Source organism: Stigmatopora argus, chromosome 3 (assembly GCF_051989625.1).
Source record: "Stigmatopora argus isolate UIUO_Sarg chromosome 3, RoL_Sarg_1.0, whole genome shotgun sequence".
Taxonomy (NCBI): domain Eukaryota; kingdom Metazoa; phylum Chordata; class Actinopteri; order Syngnathiformes; family Syngnathidae; genus Stigmatopora; species Stigmatopora argus.
The window spans coordinates 16,255,997-16,276,146 of NC_135389.1; the positions used below are offsets into that span (position 1 = coordinate 16,255,997).

A 20,150-nucleotide genomic window follows, 5' to 3' on the forward strand; every position below is an offset into this window, starting at 1 on the left:
ATCAAATCCCATTTGTTCATTTATTAATGGTCTTTATAGGAAATATATTTAAATCTTGAAAATTAATTAATAATATTAAGATATAATAATATTCCAGGAGATGCATTTTTTGGGGACATAATCTTTTGTTTTGCAATGTCTTCTCCGGAGATATCGGCTCCATTTTTAAACACCCCTCGGTGCTAGCTTGGTTCTTCTCCATGGTTCTTTCTAGAATGTCTGGAAAGTTCGACGCTTGAGCTACTTAAAAAGAACTCTCGTTCTTGCGTGGACTTTGCGCATTTTGAGCAGTTTGAATCGTCAACGCTTTGCTCAGCGTCCGAATAACGCGTTCGCACGTCGGTTAAAAACAGAAATTGTCTTCATAGCTGGCCTTTGCACACCATTCAGGTGTTGTGTTTCGGGCGTTCGTTAAAGGCAGTCTTCACAGGACCTATAACCCTCAGTTTTGCAATGACCGCCGAGGAACAAACGAGTGAGGGACACCACGCCATCCCCATGGAAGGAGAGGACATCACACCCAAGAAAGATGGGGGTGTTTTGAAGGTGAATACTAATCATATTTTGTCGACAAACTGATGCTGTTAGCTGTCGTTAGCTAGCTCCCTGCGGGCGCCTAGTGTGGGATGTTCTTAACACTACCTAACCAGATGTTTATTGTCCTTAATAACTAATCACGAGGACATCCAACAGGCTTCATGAATAAGACTTCAAATGCATATTTTACCAACATGAAATTTCAACATCTACATATGTCCATGCATTTTTATTGAATAACGTTTTGCTGCCGGTTGTTGAGCACGTGTCAAGAATAGTATGTGCTTATAGGGACGTACATACTGCTGCTGTATGTACCAAGACTGGGTAAAATAACGCGTTAACTCACTCATTCAGCGACAAAACTAATTACTTTAACTACTTATAAATTCTAAAGTATTCTAATTCTCTGCTGTCTCTGATTCTAATCAGATACATATTGCAAATCACTGTCAAAACGTGCAAGACAGCTCCTATGCATCCTAACCTTAGCTATACTTTCATAGAAATGTTCGTGTTTTTTTTCTTTTCGTGATATTGTTAAGATAGCTTATTATCATCTGAAATTGTTAATTTTGTAAGTTTTAGCAACTGGTGTAAAACAGGCCGCTGTGATTTAAAAATAAATAAAGCTGGTTACTTCATAACTTTTCTATTGTAATGGTTTGCAACAACAAAAACTCGTGGGTCAAGGTACCATTCTGTATTCCTCACTGCATTGGATGTTTTCAGTTGGTGAAAAGGGAAGGCACTGGAACCGTATTGCCAATGACTGGAGACAAAGTGTTTGTGCACTATGTGGGAACCCTCCTGGATGGCACTCCTTTTGACTCCAGCAGAGACAAGGGAGAGAAGTTCTCATTTGATTTGGGCAAAGGTTAGTTTCCTATTCTTAAGAAGACTTTGTAAACCAGTCACAATGAGGACAACACTTGTATATCCTTGTTTCTGGGTGTGCGCGCAGGTCAAGTTATTAAGGCATGGGACATTGGCGTGGCCACTATGAAACAAGGTGAACTCTGCCAGCTCATTTGCAAATCTGAGTATGCGTACGGTTCTGCTGGTAGCCCACCCAAAATCCCTCGTGATGCCACACTTGTTTTTGAGGTAAGCATTACCTGCTTTCCCTACCTTTGTTCTTGTGATCACTAGCTTCTGGTTCCTTGCCATTGTTTTATGGATGACTCTTCCCACAGGTGGAACTTTTTGAATTCCGAGGGGAAGATTTAACCGAAGATGAGGACGGAGGGATTATCCGTCGCATTATCACAAAAGGACAGGGATACGCCAAGCCCAATGAAGGAGCCACTGTTGAAGGTAAATACATTTTTAGGACAAGGAAATTCAGATAGTCGAATGTCATCAAAATAGTCATTTTCTAGTTTTGCGGTTTATTCATTTAAGGTGCATTTCTGTAATTTGAGGTCCATTATAAAGTGATGTCATATCAAATCCAAACAATATTATGCTCCTCTTCAGTGAGTGTGGAAGGCACCTGCGAGGGGCGTGTTTTCGATGAAAGGGAACTCAAGTTCGAGATCGGAGACGGAGAAAGTTTCAGTTTGCCGACCGGAGTCGAGAAAGCAATCTTGGCCATGGAGGAGGGAGAGGAATCGCTCTTTTACATCAAATCCAAGTAAAGGCGCATGTTTAGTGTGCAGCCGCAGTTACAGAAATAAAAGACAGATTGTATGTCATAGTCATGCTGGGCGATTTTAAGATTGACACCCAAGATAGATTTGAAAAAATCTATTTCTCAGTGATCGGCCGTGTCCTATTTTCCCGAGCCCTATGTAAAAGTAAAGTTAGATTGTTTACTGATATTACATTGTCCTCAACCAGTAAAATATAACGACAACAACAAATCAAGCATGTGGTTGAATATATTTTGCTTCTTGCAGATATGGCTTTGGGAATACTGGAAACCCCAAATATAACATCCCCGGCGGTGCGCTTCTAAAATACAAGATCAAGCTGACGGCCTTCGAGAAGGCAAAAGAGTCATGGGAGATGAACTCGACAGAGAAGTTGCAGCAAAGCGGTGTTGTCAAAGAGAAGGGGACGCAGTACTTTAAGGTATGTATGGGTAGCCTGGTTTTTGGCTCTCGAGAAGTAAATGCAAATGTGAGACTAATTGTGTTTACTTTCAGGATGGGAAGTTTAAGCGGGCCTCTGTTCAGTACAAGCGAATCGTTTCATGGCTTGAGAATGAGTCGGGGTTGTCTGAGGAGGAGGAGAAGGTGGCCAAAGCGTTACGGCTGGCTGCACATCTCAACTTGGCCATGTGCTACCTGAAGCTCAAAGAACCCAACAATGCGCTGGAGAACTGTAACAAGGCAAGACCTCACCCCAGTGTTGCAGCCGTTTTTATTTTTGTTGCGGGCTTTTGGCCAGAAAATATTTTTTAGTCTTAGTCATCTCAAAATGTGTTAGTCTTTGAGTCTAGTTTTTGTTGATGGATACACACGATTTTAGTCAAGAAGTATTTAAATTGTTTTTGTCTGTAAAAACTCAAAGGTTTTAGTTTATCTTTTAAAACACAGATTAAGAAAAATAAAACACTTTAGAATCAATTTATTTGTGTTCAGTGTTAAATAAAGCCTGTTTACTGTGTAATCGCAGGCCCTGGAGTTGGATGAGTCCAATGAGAAGGCGCTATTCCGTAGAGGGGAGGCACTGTTCATCATGAAGGAGTTTGACAAAGCCAGGGATGACTTTCAGCGTGTTGCTCAACTTTATCCCGCCAACAAGGCTGCCAAAAGTCAGGTATGACAACCTTATGCTGGGATTTTTGTGAACAGTAAGACTCGGGAATTCTGGGGAGGTCTTAAAATACTATGTTTATAATTATTTTAAATTATGGCTTTTAGGGGTAGGTTGAACTGTGGTAACTTTTTTTTTTTTTTTTTTTAAACTATCAACATATTTTATTAAAGGAATATAGTGCGTTTCAGTTGGTCTTTGAATGCCATTGCGATGAGCTATCTGTTCCACGTCCTTCTGATTTGGTTACCCTAACTAACACCTATGTTGTCGTCCAGCTGGTACATTGTCAGAAACAAATCAAGGTGCAGCACGAGAAGGATAAGCGCACATATGCAAACATGTTCAAGTTTGCAGAGAAAGATTCCAAGGTAAAGATTCTTCGCTTTCACCTGCAATGTGAAAACATCACCAAATGATGAAGCATTTTTGACACTGTAACTAAGAGTTCTAAAATGTGAGACACCATCTTACCCTTTACGTCCACGACGGTTTTACCTTAGATGATAAAATAATTATCTGAATTATTAGTCAAAATGGTAGAATTTCCTGGTCTGACAGTGTTTTGTTTTTTTTTGTCTGTAGAATGTGCCCGAGAAAGACAAAAGCAAGGAGAGCAATGGCTCTGAAGAAATGGAGATAGGGAGTGGCGACAAGGAAGAAGTGGGAGATTCCAAAGCCTAATTGCCCTAAACTCTAACTGTTGGTGCTGTTGTTTGTGTTTTATTATTTCTTGTTTTTGACCTTTTGTTACTTCAACAATTTATGTTTAGCTGCGTGTGCGTGCGAGTGAGTCTACAAGAGCACTGACTTTGGTGACTTTGTTCGTCCAGGCCTCTTCTCGCTTTTGTTATTATGGTGGCAACCTGAGCAAGGAGTTTTAATAATTACTACCCCTAGCAAAAAGTATTAAATCACCAGTTTTGGGTGAATGCTTACTCAGACATTTTATTCTGTCAAAAAACTCAGATCACAACATGAAATAATCTCCGTAAAGGAAAAAGTAAAGGAATTTAATTCTACACAACTATGGCAACCCGTAAATATTACTTTTAAAGACGAAGCACAGGAAACAGAAAAGGAATCACTAATTTTTGAGTGAAAAATGAGAGCACGGCCCATTCCATTTCCAAGACTGGTAATCCCATACTTTTAGCTCGGGGAATATACATGTGTTCGCACGCAACCTGTTAAAACCTTTTAACTTGTACACTTTACAAGCGTGTTTCACAGCTATTTTGCGTCGGCGTGTTCAAAGATCTGTACTTAAAGAATTGTAAAGCCCTTTCCATAAAGGGCTAATCATCTTGCACTATATTTGTTCTCTACCAAGCATCCGCATTATGGGCCTAATGATCAGTACCGTAATGTTCCAAATGTATGTAGCAGGAGGTGATGTGAGTGTTTGGACTTAATAATGCGCTAATTCGCCACTAAAACCATTTTAGGTCTGGGTCAACCAACTGGTGCTCTTGGGATTAGTGACAATGTCATTTTAATGAATTTCTTTCCCTAAGTGTTATACTTATTTCTTACTTTTTGATGATTCAAAAAAAATCAACTGGAATTTTCTGATGTAAATGAGCATCAAAGCAGCTGTGAGGACCCATGTGCATGTTCGGCTGTCTTATTTCTCTGCTTGATGAAGTTTTGCAGAGTGGGCCTGTCCAAAGGAAGCTGCTGTGGAAGCACCTGTTAGTCTACTTTGCCTGTCCGAAGGGTGTTTGTGTGTCTGGCTTGGTGGAAGGAATCAATAAATGATTGTTACAGCCTGCATTGCATGTCCGTTACTGGCAACTGTGCCTCGTGTCGTTCCTCTTGTCCTGTGATGTCCTTTTCATTTGCGCATTGAAAAATCCCTTCCTTGAATTTCAAGTTTGAAATTGTTCAATGACCTGCTTGGAATGCAAAACTAGCTAAAATCATATTTACTTTTTTGAATGAAGGGAAGTTCCTGGTGTGAAAAGAAAATGCCCGTAATTCTTTGATAACCCATTGTTATAAAAATAGAATTCTACATTTTTGCACTTTCTAAGAGCATACCGTCTTGAAAAAACAGACTACTTTGATGACAAGTGGTCCAGATTTTGTCGCGTTTTCGTATTCTGAGCTGCAGATTCGAATCTTGGCCACCAGGGGGAGTAAAATTTGCTCGACATGAGGGAAACCTGCTAAACTATTAGGAATATGTAGTGTGAACTGTCATTTGCTGCTACAACTTGTTAAATTATATTAAAGTTAATAATAACAAATGTGAGTTTGTGACACGAATGAGATATACACAAGCAGTTAAAATGTAAATAGCTGAGATAAACTATTTTTTTTTAAAAATAATAGTCCATTTTTTATGTTTCTTTACTTTTAGTTAGTGGAAACAGTATCAGGAAAGTTTCTCCGATGCTTTGTCCAAATACGTTTTGTTACAGTATGTAAACAGAGCATCAGCTGAGTATACTACAGCTGTAGGAGATGTTATCCTGCAGCTACCTTGGGGACACTGGAGTCAGGTTACAGGATGGATTAGCACACTGTTGTGCCCCACAGGTAGATGTAAAAGCAAAATGAATCCTCAGGAGGTAGTGAGCGTCCTGCATATGTGTGTGTATGTGTGTGTTTGTGTGTGTGTGTGTGTATGTGTGTGTATCTGTGTGTTTGTATGTGTGTGTGTGTGTTTGTATGTGTGTTAGTATCTGTGTGTGAGTGTGTTTGAATGTGTTTGTATGTGTGTGTGTTTGAATGTGTTTGTATGTGTGTGTGTGTGTGTGTTTGTATGTGTGCGTGTATCTGTGTTTGTATGTGTGTGTTTGTATGTGTGTGTGTGTGTGTTTGTATGTGTGTGTGTATTTGTGTGTTTGTATGTGTGTGTTTGAATGTGTGTGTGTGTGTGTGTGTGTTTGGGGGATCATATACACGAGTAATTAACACGTTCTGTTATAGAGCCACCACATCACCAGTTCAGGCCAGCCAACGAGATAAACTATTGATGCAATGGAGGGTTAATTATAATAGATTGTCCTATATTAGGCCATAGCTGATGATAGACCAGTACCAACCATGATGGGGAAAACTGCCTCTAGCAGTGTGACAAAATACAAATGCAAGTTATTATGATTGTTATTGTTTTCTTGTAGTCAATTGACACTGTATTTTTCAGTTTGGAAGAAATTATAAAACTTTAATAATCATACGTAATGAATGGAGCCGTGCTTTTATTCATGAAATGGCACATCACACGGACATCAAAATTATATCCCAACTGTGAAGTATGGTGGAGGGAACATCATGGTGATGGTGTGCTTTCATACGTCAGATGCAGCTTGCTCTACTCAAAAGGAAAATCACAATTTTTCAGGGTAATTTCAAGAAAACAATTGTTATATTGTGGCCCAGTCAAAATCATGGCCTTCACCCTGTTGAGATTCAGAAGGCATGTACTGGCCTGCAGTTCACTTTAATGGGCGCCTCGATGACCAATGTCATTCTGCCAGCCACATTATACATTATAAAGTGGCCTTTGTTTAGCAAGTTTAGAGCATCTGTTTTAGGCCCCTCCTCCACATTTCTCAGATTCAGACCCTACTCTGCAGACTGAAAATGGTTAGGAGTCCTGTCCTGTTATCGCTTCAAATTAAAATAGATAAATAAATAAACATTTTGCATGTTTTTTTTCTTTGAACAGACTCTATACGTACATTCGTCATGATCTCCCCGATGATATCATATTTTAAAATAAATTGATGTTGAAATATAAGACAATTCCGAAGGGTACATATACTTCCATTCCACATTACATGACCATGCAAACAATTATTATGCTTCTCTTTCTTTTTTTCAACATAATGTGAACCGATGTGTCCCCACCTCTTACAATGTATACATTTAGGTCCAGCTGTAAAATATGTGCTCTTAAAAGTAGGAATTGTTTGTCAATGGCTCACTTTAACCTGCCACATGTATCGTAAAATGGCAAGGTAAATAAAACAAGCGTATTTTACTGTGGGTGGCATCGTCAAGCATAAAGTCGTTGTACCAACCAACAGCAATTTGGGAAAGGCTTTTACAAAACAAAAGCTGTTCAGATTTTACAATGCCACTGAAATGCATACATTAGCAAAATAATCAGAAGATATTTATAAAAATACCCTTGATCACAGTATTGTATTATTTTTGGGATGTGGGTATGTTTACGTCTATAAGTAAATCAATCAACAAAGCTCTTAATTTGTTAAGCAGCAAGTCAATTTCCCTCTTGTCTGTACCCACTTACGAAACGGCGCGCGCGAGTGCGTGTGCGTGCTCGGCGTCTGTGTTTGTTGAAGTAGGGATGGCGTGAAAGTGTTTTATTCGGTAGAAAACTATAGATTTCTAGTAACGAAGAGCCCCCCCTAAAACTGTTTTCGCAGTGCAACAACGAACCTTTTGGTCTTGTTTATGTTTCCCGTCGGAATGGGAGCGACCGAGGTATGTGCGCACCGGGGAGAACCGTGTGGCCGGTCTTAGCGCGCGCGCTCGCCGGGGACAGAAGCACCGGCGACGGGTTGAGATCCAAGGACGTCCCCCCTTTTCACTGGCCAGAACTACCGGTAGAAGAGCTGATGAACAACCCCGGGGTAGCTGTCAGCCGAGTACCGAAATGATCACCACCTTTTTTCCGGTGAAAAAACTGCGGAGGAAAGGCAAATGTGTCCTTTTCGGTGCTATTTTGCTGGTCGCAGCGGTGGCCGTCTACCACGAGATGGTTGCGGCCAAGGCTTGGAGCGAGGGCACCGGTAAGTTGGTAGTACTTGGAAAAACTTGTCTTGTCGGTATTTAGAGCATGCAAAACTGAACTTTGCACGGGTTTTCATATCAATTTAATATGAGACAGAAATACAATTTCACTAAAAACACACAAGTCTACCTTTCAATCAATAAAAGCAATATGTTGAGAATAGTTAATGAATCTTTTTGCACCTATTTGCATTTGTGGAATGCAACTGAGATAATTCAAGCAAAAAGGAAATTTAAAACAAAATGTTAAAATTATGCAGAAAGGTAGTATGATCGTGTTTAAGAGTGAATTTTTAATTGCATTAAAGTATAGTATATAGCCATGCACTCTGCATAGTATACCAGTATGACTGTTTATATTGTGGTTTATTTTTGCCTTAAGAAGAAAAATGAACTGGATTGGATTTTAGCTTTGGGCCTAAGGTGGAGCACACCGAGAATGGTGGCCAACCAATGCACATGAACAAACATGCATTCACATACGCATGCATGGAGACATTTGGAGAAAACTGAAGTGAATAAACAACATTTCAAATACATGAAGGAGATTTGAAGCAGATGTGGTAACCACATTACTTTTGCTTCAACTTTTTGCTTATTGTTATCAGCAAATTTAATCTATTGTGAACAAAATCTAAAAGGTTATTTTATGGTCATCTATAGCCTGTCGTTGTTAAGAAGAAACAAAAATGCAAAAAGAATGTAGGTCAGTATGAACAAAGATTTTTAGCCGCGCATTTAACTGAGGCATTAATCTGCTCACTAGTGCGTAATCCAAAGAAAGACATTTACCCATGAACTGTTTTGTTAAGATTTTCAGACAATCTCATTATGGTGGTTTAAACTTTTTCCATACACTGAAGTTGTAAAAGTTGTGGATGATGGAATGAATGAACCCTGAGTCGAGACAAAAACAACATGTCTTTTAGAAAGAAACACGCCAGACCGTGGGAGAGTTGTCGTGTGGGGTCTGACGTGGGGGGCAGGGGCAGGTCAAGAGTTCACGTCAGTTTTGCTCCTCACATCAGAGGGAAGTATCCTCCTACTAACCACACTTCCTACTGACTTCTTTACCTTAGTTTGCACCATGTGGGTTTTAACATCAGAGTATCAAGGATCTAGATGATAACAGTGCGCAATTGACAACGCATGACTCACTCTGCCATCAGCAAGGTCTGACATGTAAACACACGCTGAGATGTAATGCGAGGCAGGGGTCGCCTCAATACGCATTCTTTACTTTGACATTCTAGGATGCTACCTCCACTAAAAATGTAGCGATGACACTCATGGTGGCCATGATTTAGACGCAGAGGTGTCAAACCGGTCCTCAAAGGGCCGCAGTGGGTGCAGGTTTTCATTCCAACTCATCAAGAGAATACCTTTTGCAAGTGTAATCAATTAATTAAAGTCAGGTGCTACTTATTTTAGAAGACACCTTGATTGGTTAAAATGTCGGCACTGGATCGGTTGGAACAAAGGCCAGGACCCACTGCGGCCCTCGGCGGAATCGGTTTGACACATGTGATTTAGAGGAACCGGCACTAATGTGGTAGGGGAAACTTTGTACTTCACCAGCAAGTAGTCCACGTACACTTATCTGCAAATTCATACGCATAAAACATGTGCAGCGAACACGAATATGCATGAGTCAATTTTCAACATGCATTTAATGCAAATGCTCGCTGTTGCGGTTTCCTCTGATGCTGCATTTAAGACTGGAACATGTTTATGACTGAGGAGAGACCGACGCTGGCCGCTTACCACATTTTCGTGATCTTCTATCAAGGCATTTTTTCCCCATCAGTCACAGATCATATGCATGACATTTAGAAAAAGGAAATCATAGAGGTTAATAGTACTGCCTTTTTTGGTTATGTCGTTCAACTATGATTCGACTGCAAGGATACTAGAACAAAAAAACTAAATACAAGCTGTTTGGGGGGAAAATGTCAAATATTTTTACTGTATATTAAACATGATGCATTTAATTGTTCTTTTCTTTTTTTGTTTTTGGATTTTTCGTCTCCACTTGTTTGTGGTTGCAATCACTACTTTCAGATGCTAAATACTACTGTAATAAAAATAATAAACAAACATGATTTTAAAACAAGTGGATATCCCTTCATCATTAATATTCAATTAATTCTAATATGCCCTTAATTCTTTTTTGGTACAAATTTGATTGATACTTGAAATAATTTTCACCACTGTAGTGGGTATTGTGTTGAAGAAAAAAAACAAGGCAACAGATGAAAGAGATTAAAATACTATTCCAAAGAATCTTTCTAGAATTACACGTCACCAACGCTGGCGCTGTCTTTTCCAACCCCCGTGGGCGTCGGGTTCTCCACCCCGACAATAATGACAGACTTCTTTCCGCGAAGCCCTGGAAGCTCTATTCCCTGAGCCCATAAAAACAAGCAACTCAACTGTGTCATTCGAAAGATGATGGTAGTGCCATTTTTGGCCCGGTCGCGTCTCAATTGAATGAGATGCAATACAGGCATTCAATTCATTCACGGATCTTTGAAACTAGAATTAGGCGGTGTATGTATACACAAAATGTTTTTTCCGTCCTACCTGCATCGACTGCACTAGGCCCGTGTTGTTGAAATCCAGCTTGGTCTTTGCGGTGTTTGAAAAAAAACCTGTTTTTCCAACACTGAATATTTATAGAACATTCCCAAACTATCCACTGCAGACAAAAAAGTGTTTGTACTTCAGAGCCCTGAAGAGCAACTTTAAACCTTAGTTTCATGGAAATGAAAGTTTAAATCAATATTATTCCTAATGTGGTTATTGGTTATGTTAATATATTGGGTTATTAACATGCTAGCAATCAATAAAACTATTTAAAAAAACTTTAACATTGAGAAAAAGCCAATTTTGGTGGCTTTGACCAAATGTGCTGTCAACATCTGTCATTTATAATTTATTTTATTTTTGTCATTAAGTTTCTTAACAATAAATGCAATTAAAACTTAATAAACATGTTAAGAAAACAAAATAAACTTTTTTTTGGTATTTAACTTATTGACTGCCTTTGAAAACAACAGACGTCCAATTCATTTAAAGTAGTTAGGACCAACTGTGAGTTCTCAAGCTTAAGTGCCATTAACAGCACCAGACATCCAATGCATTTGGACTGGGACACCTGAAAGACTGAATTTGATGTCTAGTGCTGTGACTGTCAGCTAATGGGTTCAATAGTATGGTACTCGGTCGTTTGGTCGCCGGTCTTTTGGTCGCCTGGAAGGTTATTGATAATTACCATTTAAATCGTTGCTCAAATTCCCTAAATACAAACTGCAAATTATTATTTAGTCATACTTAATGCCCTATTAATTATTAGCCTAAAGAAAAGCTCCAAATTTCCCGTACTTTTATTGTGTTTTGTTGGGGAACTTGTTAAGACCCTGACTGACGTCCCTTCCTAAGGGGACCACTCATGTACATACAAACTCTTATACACTCACACGTCCGCTCAGTGAAACTGCTCAGGGCCATTGTTGGCTTTTATTGATGTGTAGACCATGTTGTTTTACCTTGTTTTGTCGCCGGTCTTTTGGTCGCCGCTCTTTTGGTTGACGGTCTTTTGGTCTCCAGTCTTTTGGTCGCCCGTTGTTTGGGTCCGGGTGACCAAAAGACCGCGACCAAAAGACCGGCGACCAAAAGACCGGCGACCAAAAGACCACGACCAAAAGACCGCAACCAAAAGACCGGCGACCAAACGACCGCACACGCAATAGTATTACTACTTACCATTTCTGATTGTTATCCCTTTCTCAGGCTCTAATCCACTTGATGACATCAGATGGAGGGGCAACATGTTCGACCATAGGGTAAGCCCATAAAAAGAGACGCTTAAGGAAAATGTGATGACTATTTGATGCATGCCTTTTTGTGCGCAAAATACGGTGAGGGAAAAGCAACATTTCGAAAAGTATGGAAGCAGTGAAATTATTGATGTGTATTTTCCAGGTCGGAGCGGGCCATCAGCTGGAAAATTATGCATTTGTGCCACAAGCCTGGAAACCTGAGGTGTGTAAGTGTTTGCTGTTGGGCTATCGTTTTCAAAGGGGAAGTCATGTTGTACTCATCTGAATTGTTGAAACCAAGAACTACAATGAATATGTAGGTTATCAATTTTGAAAAAAGACCTATACAGCTGCTTCAGGTTGGTCAAGATGACCATCCTTCCATAAATTCTCAAATATAAACAGTTGGAATTTAGTTTTACTTGAAGTTACAAGTGCACCTTTCGTTATCCCGAATGAAGTGGCAGGGTTTCCAGGCCTCTGAACAAAAATTTAAGGAAATGACTTTAGTTAAAGGTTAACCGGCTTTAATGATGGCCATTGAGCAGCATTGTCTAACATCCTCTTGTGTCAACCAACCGCTGTGCCTCTGAAGCTATGCCAACATTTGTGTAATGCTAATGACAAAGCTGCCTTTCTGCAGCTTTGTTCTCTGTCGTCTGTTGACATGCAAACACCTACACACCCCCGCACACTTCTCAAATAACATAGTTTTGTTGTTTTTCTTGTGTTATTTTATTAATGAGGTGGCATTATTCTTACTTAGCCTTTTATAAAGCACTCATTGAACTCATCAACGGCGCTAGGCATCCAATCTATTTCGACAGGGGAGGCTGACACGGAATGATCACTACCAACTAAATATGGATTGGAGGCTTTGTGTCGTCAATGGCACGGCGCATTGTTTGTGCACGGCTATTCCAGCGACGATGAATGGGAGCAAAGATTTACAATTTAAATATTGAATATTTGGATTGGATTAAGTTAGCAGCATATTAATGAGAATTCAAATTTTGTAGAAACACACCAAGAGGACCAACATAAGCGCTTGGGGAAAAAAACATTATGGCCACTATTATGGAAAATGGCGTCTAAAGTTTTGACATGGGTTTACTGTAAACAAACTTTCACACTTGTTTTTGTATGACAAGATAGTCTCAATTTTGCCAGGGCAGCACAGATTGTGCCGATAGACGGGAGTAGAATGTGTGTGGGAGTTTGAAAGTAGAGCTAGAGGATGTCAAAAATAGCGTAAGTGCACTGTTGTGTGTGTGTTTGTGGTTTTTTTTCTGATTTATGTCAGCTGTCTGTTTGATGCATGAGTTCATGATTTACTGTCACGGTCTCTCTTCTCAGTATAAAGGCCACGTCAATTTGCATGTGTTTGAGGACTGGTGCGGTGGTTCCACGGACAGGTTGCGCCTCAACTTGCACTACCCGCTGTACCCTCATGTAAGTGCGCGGTTGTATGCATTACATTCTTTCTCTTTGGAAATGCAATGAAGCCAAAAACTGAACAAAAATGCAGATCAGTGCTTTACTACACACTAATTGTTTGGTATTGCATCACTTCTGACAAACACATGCAAACAGTAGCATGCAGTCTTGCAGCATTCCACATCCATATACTAGATGCTCATCTCCCATGACTGTCCTCTCCCACATTTTTTCCAGTCCAGGACCACAGTGCAGAAGCTGGCCGTTTCACCACAGTGGACAAACTATGGGCTCCGGATTTTTGGTTACTTACATCCGTATACTGACGGTACAATACCTTCGTTCTAGGTTGTGGCAAAAGGAACATTGTGGTACATTTTTTTGTTATTTTGCCATCTTCAGGAGAGTTTGTGTTCGCCTTGAGTTCTGACGACAACTCGGAATTCTGGCTCAGCGAAGACGATTCTCCATCCCATCTGAAGTTACTTGCATGGGTTGGAAAGGCGTGTCTGCTGTCCGCATGACAAAAATGGAATGGTTCTGGACGTGTGGGTTTTTACTATTTCTTTTCTTTCTAGACCGGATCTGAGTGGACAGCCCCGGGAGAGTTTGAAAAGTATGCCAGTCAGATCTCCGCCGCAACTCAGTAAGTTCATTTTAGAGAGGGTGGAAGCATGGCCTTGTATGGTATAGACAGCAAATGAATAAGCAAATGCTGGAGTTGAAGAATTGCCACTTTTACGTCTGTAAAGGTTATGCTAAGTGAATTGAGCTTGAAGATTGTTGTATCTTTTTCTACTCAACAGACTTTCTGCTCAGAAGAGGTACTTTTTCGAGGTGATCCATAAGCAAAATGACCGAAGCACTGACCATGTGGAAGTGGCTGTAAGTACGTCAAATTATATTATCCTGCACACAAAAAAACCTCATTGTGTTTATTTTGGCACAGTGGAAGTTGTTGGATGAGGACTTTCGGTTCATGGTCATCGAGTCCAAGTATATCTCCCTTTATGTTAGTAAGTATCAAGACTATCAACACTACACAATGCTGAGAATTTGTTTTTGTTTTTAAATGTCACGGCCTTATCTATATTATGCGCTGGAAACAACACAAATTCAGTCATGCAAACCCAATTTGAACTAGATGATTACATCCATGTATTGGTGTGACATCTCAGGGCAATAATGTAGTATTTGTTCAAAAGTTGAAAACAATCAATTACTATATGCTGTCAGTATGCATTTTCAAACTTTATGCTTTATTTTACCATGTGGTGGCTTCTTTCTGCAGATGAATCTGCATTTTTAATGAGCGACGTTGCTCACATACCGCAGACGGCCGCAAGCCATCGACGTCCCACTCTACTCAAGCAGGGCGCTAATACTCCAGATTTAGTGCGAGAAGACCCACGAGATGTTCTACACCAAGGTGTGAGACAGTTTCACAACTTCTTACCCCCCTTCCACTCCCCCTCACGTGTGTGCCGTGTCACCAGTGCCTCTGATAGGTGGCAGTTTCCTGCAAGGTATTCTGCCCGACTGCTCCTACAAGCCCAGCTACACCATAAAAGACTTCCCGCTAACACGTTACCAAGGGCTCCAGTTTGTAAGTTTTGCTTCTTTGTTGACAAACTACACATCAAATAAAAAATGACTGTATGCATGCATGATGTTTAATACAGTTAAATTGGCGCTACAGATTTGTGTAAAATGGTGATGTGTCACCATGAACTTGCAAGTCAACTGTTTAAAAAGTTCATAGTAATCGGGATAAAAGCTGCCTTTTGTGTGTATTGTTTGAACAGACCTGGCAGGGGGAAAGTTTTGGAAACAATTTTCATATTAATAACATTATTATCGTAAATGTTGACCTTTGGTTATTATTAAAAGACTGCATGTTTAGTCACTTTGTGAGAGGTTTCTAACTGCTTCAAACTGTATTTCCAGGTCCACATGTCCTACATATATCCCAATGATTATACACGGCTGACACATATGGAGAAAGAGGACAGCTGCTTTTACCCAGAGAACCCCAACTACATGAAGATGTTAGTGAATATTCATAGTAGAATTTGCTAAGAAAGAACACTGATACATTTGTATTTTACTAAAAATGCTTCTGGTATGACATTTTAGCATTTATGTCCATCTGAATCAAATATGCAACTCACCAGATTATTACAGTACCTTAAGTGTTTGTTACTAAATCAACATTTTCATGTTATCTAAAGAATTGGAACACAGGAAAAGATTATAGATAAAGTGATATAGGATTTTTGTTACAATAACTGCAGCTAATCTATGACCCATTTATGTCAGAATTTGCTTGCAGTGGCTTTATAGTCTCTTATTTTAAGCAGCTAATATGCATGCTACATAAGGTTTATGCCTGGAGAAAAACTTAACCAGCCGGAAAGTCTGTGTAATGTATTTTACACTATTTTTACAGTTAAGAGTTAAATCGCAAATTGGAAGCTGACTAGGAAGCTAATTTCCAACCCAGTTGTTGTTAAGTTTATTGTAAAGTGTTATCAAATTTAAAAAAATAATCTTGCTTGGATATGTTGATTATATCCTGCAACATTTCATCTGAACATGTTCTTCTTGTTTCAGGTTTGGGTTTTCGCAATATATGAGACTTGATCGTCCTGATGAACTGGAACAGGATAACCCAGATAGTGGTATTTTTTTTCTTTCAGTGATTTAGCTTTTTTACCCTAAATGTTTTACTTTCATTCCTTTTTTTTGGTTTTATTTATTTTCTCTCTGTTCTCTAGACTACATCTTTCCGAGGCGAAAGTCAGTCCTTGATGAAGACAATCGCGAGTTTGGCGTGGATGTGTTTCCCGGGAAGATAAAGGCAAAAGCATCCCATCAGAGGGATAGCAATCGTTTCCGTGATTACGGGGATGATTATGACGATTACGCCATGAAACGGCGACGCAGACTCTTCTCCTTGACTTTAAGAAATTTTAATGAAACTTTGAAGAAGTCACTTAACATTCGTAGGGAAGTTAGACTTCAGCAGAAAAAAGTGGCGGACCCTTTAAATTTGGTAGCCACACAAAGCTCCAATCGGAAGAAGCGAGCAATAGGGAAAAAAGAAGTACTTAATACAAGAGCAACAAATGTAAAACCAAAGGGAAAGCAAAAAACAGCAAAGGGACCAAAGGTTAAACCAGCTGAAAAAACTCAACAGCTTAAACCACGCTTAACCAGAAAGAAGCCTGTTACACATCAAATCAAATCTCAATGGAGAGCTATTGACATAAACCAAACCCACTCCCGGATGCGTAAAGGGTCACGTCAGCCTATCAATGCTTATGCTCCAACACCTGCTCCTAATGAGCTCACAAAACCGCACTTTATGAACAGTGAAAAGTCCAACATCGCTTCCAAAATAGTGGCCAAGAGCCCTTTGGTAACTACCAAGCAGAAAGACGACGATCCTGGAAACCAGTATATTGAAAATGCCATGGAAATGTCTTTACTACAGGATGGAGACAAAAACACTCAAGTCAAAAAATGGTCAAACGTTGATCTTGCTGATAAGGAAGAAGTTCCTAACAGGGCGGAGAGTAGGAGAGATAGCAGAGAGAGCGACCCTGACACTTTTTGGGAACCCGAGCGAGACTTAGACGATGAGGAGCTCACATCGGAACCTGTGTTTGATGCCGAAGTGGACTGGAGCCAGACGTTCCAGGTCAACCACGTAGACTTGCAGGCCACCAGGTCCGATTGGATCGACCTCCACTGCAACGTCTCTGGAAATCTGCTTCTGCATTCTGGTGACGCACTGCCCATTGCCAAAACGTTTGTGGCCCAACTCAACAAGCAGCATCAAGAGTGAGTGTTCAATGTTTCACTTGTCACCCTTTACAACGATAGTGGGCGTAGTTTGGGGGCGTAAATGTGTGAGGATTTTTTTAGAGCCCTATTAAATTGTGGTAAGGGTGAGCTAACTTAATTGCCTTGTTTTATTTGTGTGCGTGGGTGTAGCTCCTTCACACTGGTCCGCGTGGTTAACGTGGAGAAGCGTGTGGACGGCATCCAGGGCAGCCGCTACCTCCTCGAACTGGAGCTCAAGGACGCCGAGGGCCAGCTCCTGCGTCTGTCGCACTACATCTACGCACTCATCCGCCGCAGCCCTCGCTCGCGCAGTCAGGACTTCGGACTTCGGCAACCCAAACCTCAGTTGGTGTTGTGCAACCCAGTGGGCTTCCGCTGGAACCCAGTGGCCGTGATCCATTTCATAGTGCCGGGTATGCTACATTTAAGTGGAATTGATTTTGTAATCTTAGCTATGATGACCTGCCCCTACTCTGCTTTATGTGTTAGACCATTCCACACATCAAGTGTCAGAGTGATGTTTATATGACTTTGACAGTGAAAAACCAGGCCCGCTGGGTGCAGCAGCTCATTGATGACATGGCAAGCTTGTTCAAGGCGACTGGGGACTCCAACTTTAACCTCATCATCACGGACTACAACAGCACCGACATGGACGTGAGGGCAGCCCTCAAGATGTCTTCTTTGCCTAGGTAATGTGTTTTAGGATCCAAATTCTATCTGGTAATGAAAAAGTAAATGAGTATCATTATTATTTTTTGTGACATGAGAAGATGCTACTGTGTGATAAGAGAGTCAACATTCCTTTAGGTTTGCACTCCCTACTTTTACTGAAGCTCATCCTCGTGTACAGTGAGTGTCATGTCTTATCTGGTGAGTGTGTCCACCAATTTGGTTTCTGGCGTTCTTCAGGTACCAGTATGTGAAGCTGAGTGGAAACTTTGAGCGCTCCGCTGGCCTCCAAGCAGGCATTGACCTTATAAATGTGAGTGGCCGTCCTAGAGCTCTTTAATCAATGAACCATCTCTGTATTGTTCTTCATTTTCTTCTGTCCTATCTTTAGGATGACCACAGCATTGTGTTTCTTTGCGACCTGCACATCCAATTCCCTCCCTCCATCATGGATAGCATCCGGAAACACTGCATAGAAGGATTCATGGCTTTTGCGCCCATTGTTATGAGGCTAGATTGTGGGGCCACACCCTTGGAAGGCAGAGGTACTAGACAGAGGAAACATCTGGTGGGGAAATGCAAACGGACTGAAAATGACGTTGTACATTAATAACTATTTATGCGTTGTAGGTTACTGGGAAGTGAATGGCTTTGGTTTACTGGGCATCTACAAATCTGACCTCGATGCAGTGGGAGGAATGAACACCAAGGAGTTCACTAATCGCTGGGGAGGAGAAGACTGGGAGCTCCTTGACCGGTTTGTTGAATTTTACTATAAATGAGCACAACATGAGACAAAGCTAGTATGGGGACATTTAGCTAAGTTTCATCCAGTTTTTGTTAAGAATTACATAAACAATGACACACTCCGGCAACCCTTGTGAGGATAAGTGTTTCAGAAAATGAATGAATGAACGATGACACACTTTACAGGATCCTGCAAGCCGGACTGGAGGTAGAGCGGATCTACTTGCGAAACTTCTTTCACCACTACCACTCCAAGCGAGGCATGTGGAACCGTCGCGTGTCGCCCAGATCTCAATGACCTGGTCAAAACCCATGAGAGGACTGCCCGGAGCACTTTATTGCTGAAGTCTGCTGCTTTCCCAATGGTCATGACTACTGAGCAGCACAACAGGGTGGCACGGCTTGAGCTGTCAAGGTCGTCGCCATGGCGATCGTACTGATAATATCTGAGTTGTTTCCACTGGTTCTACTGTTGACTACAATGAATTTACTAGCCAACTGTTGTCGGCTCCAGTCTCAAGTGTAGAAATGAAGATATAATGTACATTGCCGAGCACAGTGTGATATGCACCATAGGATACGGGACTCCAATGATGTGTACACAAAAGTGGCTTTAAGTCTTGCACATTAGTCTCAACTGGAAAACTGTTTTAGTTATAAAATTCACTGGTTTTGTCAGTGTATATTACCTTATATATTATGAAAAATCTAACTTATTGACATTTTGAACGTGTCAACCATAATGTATCTGTTATGGCCTCTTTAAAATGTTTTTTATTAGTTTTAAATGTGCCTTATTTGTTATAATAATGTCAAACTCGTGATTCTTTATCACCAAAGAGGATTTTCATGTTTAGATTGTTTACCTTTGGTTTAATAACAGCAAGGTCACAGGATTTACTTTGTATTTGAAAATGTAGCAAGGAGAAATCAGGCTTATACAGAGTTTTGATTCCTAGTTTTTTTTATGGGTTTGCATTTTATGATTGTTCTGATTCCTGAAAAAAATAATCTTATGTTCACGTTTAACTAATTTGATTAAATGCAATGGTCGGGTCAGGATTCCATTTTCTTTTAACTTGTTATTTTAAAAATACATAGTACCTCATTGCTCTCAATGCTGGGACTTATTGACTTTTTTAGGATGTAATGGTCTCTACCCACAGGGAATATTTTTTACACATTGCCTTGACATTTGACAATTAAAATCATTTAAAAAGACTTTAATATTTTCATTTCATGTCATTTACATTAACCCTGAGATATTCCATCGTAACACAACAAACCGCCAAAAAATATTCGGCATATAGTCAACTGGAATGTGAAACATGCTCCATTTATTGAATGCATGCACTGGTTGTGTTAATGATCTCAATATAGTTTAGGATAAATATATTCCTTTATTGACTGCCATTGACGTCACTAGTGGTCATTTGCTGCCATGCTATATCAGTCAAAATGCATTGGACGTCTAGCGCCGTCAGTGGCACTGAAACCTGAGTATTCATAGCATGTCCTCCAAATTCCAATTGATTGCACATTTATCATATCATA

General features: G+C 40.3%; 2 protein-coding genes across 2 annotated transcripts; both read left to right on the plus strand.

Moving 5' to 3' along the window:
* The first annotated feature begins 1 nt into the window (after position 1).
* On the plus strand, positions 2–5,076 carry fkbp4 (FKBP prolyl isomerase 4). Its single transcript, XM_077597279.1, has 10 exons — positions 2–546; positions 1,270–1,414; positions 1,502–1,644; positions 1,734–1,854; positions 2,017–2,173; positions 2,439–2,613; positions 2,688–2,873; positions 3,160–3,303; positions 3,579–3,671; positions 3,886–5,076. The coding sequence occupies exons 1-10, from the start codon at positions 454–456 to the stop codon at positions 3,982–3,984; spliced, it is 1,356 nt and encodes a 451-aa protein (XP_077453405.1). The 5' UTR covers positions 2–453; the 3' UTR covers positions 3,985–5,076.
* Positions 5,077–7,565: 2,489 nt separating this feature from the next.
* b4galnt3b (beta-1,4-N-acetyl-galactosaminyl transferase 3b) lies at positions 7,566–19,818 on the plus strand. The gene is made up of 20 exons (XM_077595381.1): positions 7,566–8,069; positions 11,863–11,915; positions 12,055–12,114; positions 13,248–13,343; positions 13,566–13,656; positions 13,731–13,831; positions 13,907–13,974; positions 14,135–14,213; positions 14,278–14,344; positions 14,620–14,757; positions 14,825–14,934; positions 15,276–15,376; positions 15,942–16,009; positions 16,106–17,174; positions 17,328–17,590; positions 17,716–17,869; positions 18,090–18,162; positions 18,241–18,394; positions 18,480–18,606; positions 18,783–19,818. Exons 1-20 carry the CDS (start codon positions 7,934–7,936, stop codon positions 18,892–18,894), a joined length of 3,120 nt encoding a protein of 1,039 aa, XP_077451507.1. The 5' UTR covers positions 7,566–7,933; the 3' UTR covers positions 18,895–19,818.
* Positions 19,819–20,150: the final 332 nt, after the last annotated feature.

Coding starts and splice junctions, on each gene's coding strand:
- fkbp4 (XM_077597279.1), top strand. CDS start 454: ATGACCGCCGAGGAACAAACGAGTGAGGGACACCACGCCATCCCCATG. Junction 2,174..2,438: donor CTCTTTTACATCAAATCCAA/GTAAAGGCGCAT, acceptor TGCTTCTTGCAG/ATATGGCTTTGGGAATACTG. Junction 3,672..3,885: donor TTGCAGAGAAAGATTCCAAG/GTAAAGATTCTT, acceptor TTTTGTCTGTAG/AATGTGCCCGAGAAAGACAA.
- b4galnt3b (XM_077595381.1), top strand. CDS start 7,934: ATGATCACCACCTTTTTTCCGGTGAAAAAACTGCGGAGGAAAGGCAAA. Junction 11,916..12,054: donor GCAACATGTTCGACCATAGG/GTAAGCCCATAA, acceptor TGTATTTTCCAG/GTCGGAGCGGGCCATCAGCT. Junction 18,163..18,240: donor CAGGCATTGACCTTATAAAT/GTGAGTGGCCGT, acceptor TCCTATCTTTAG/GATGACCACAGCATTGTGTT.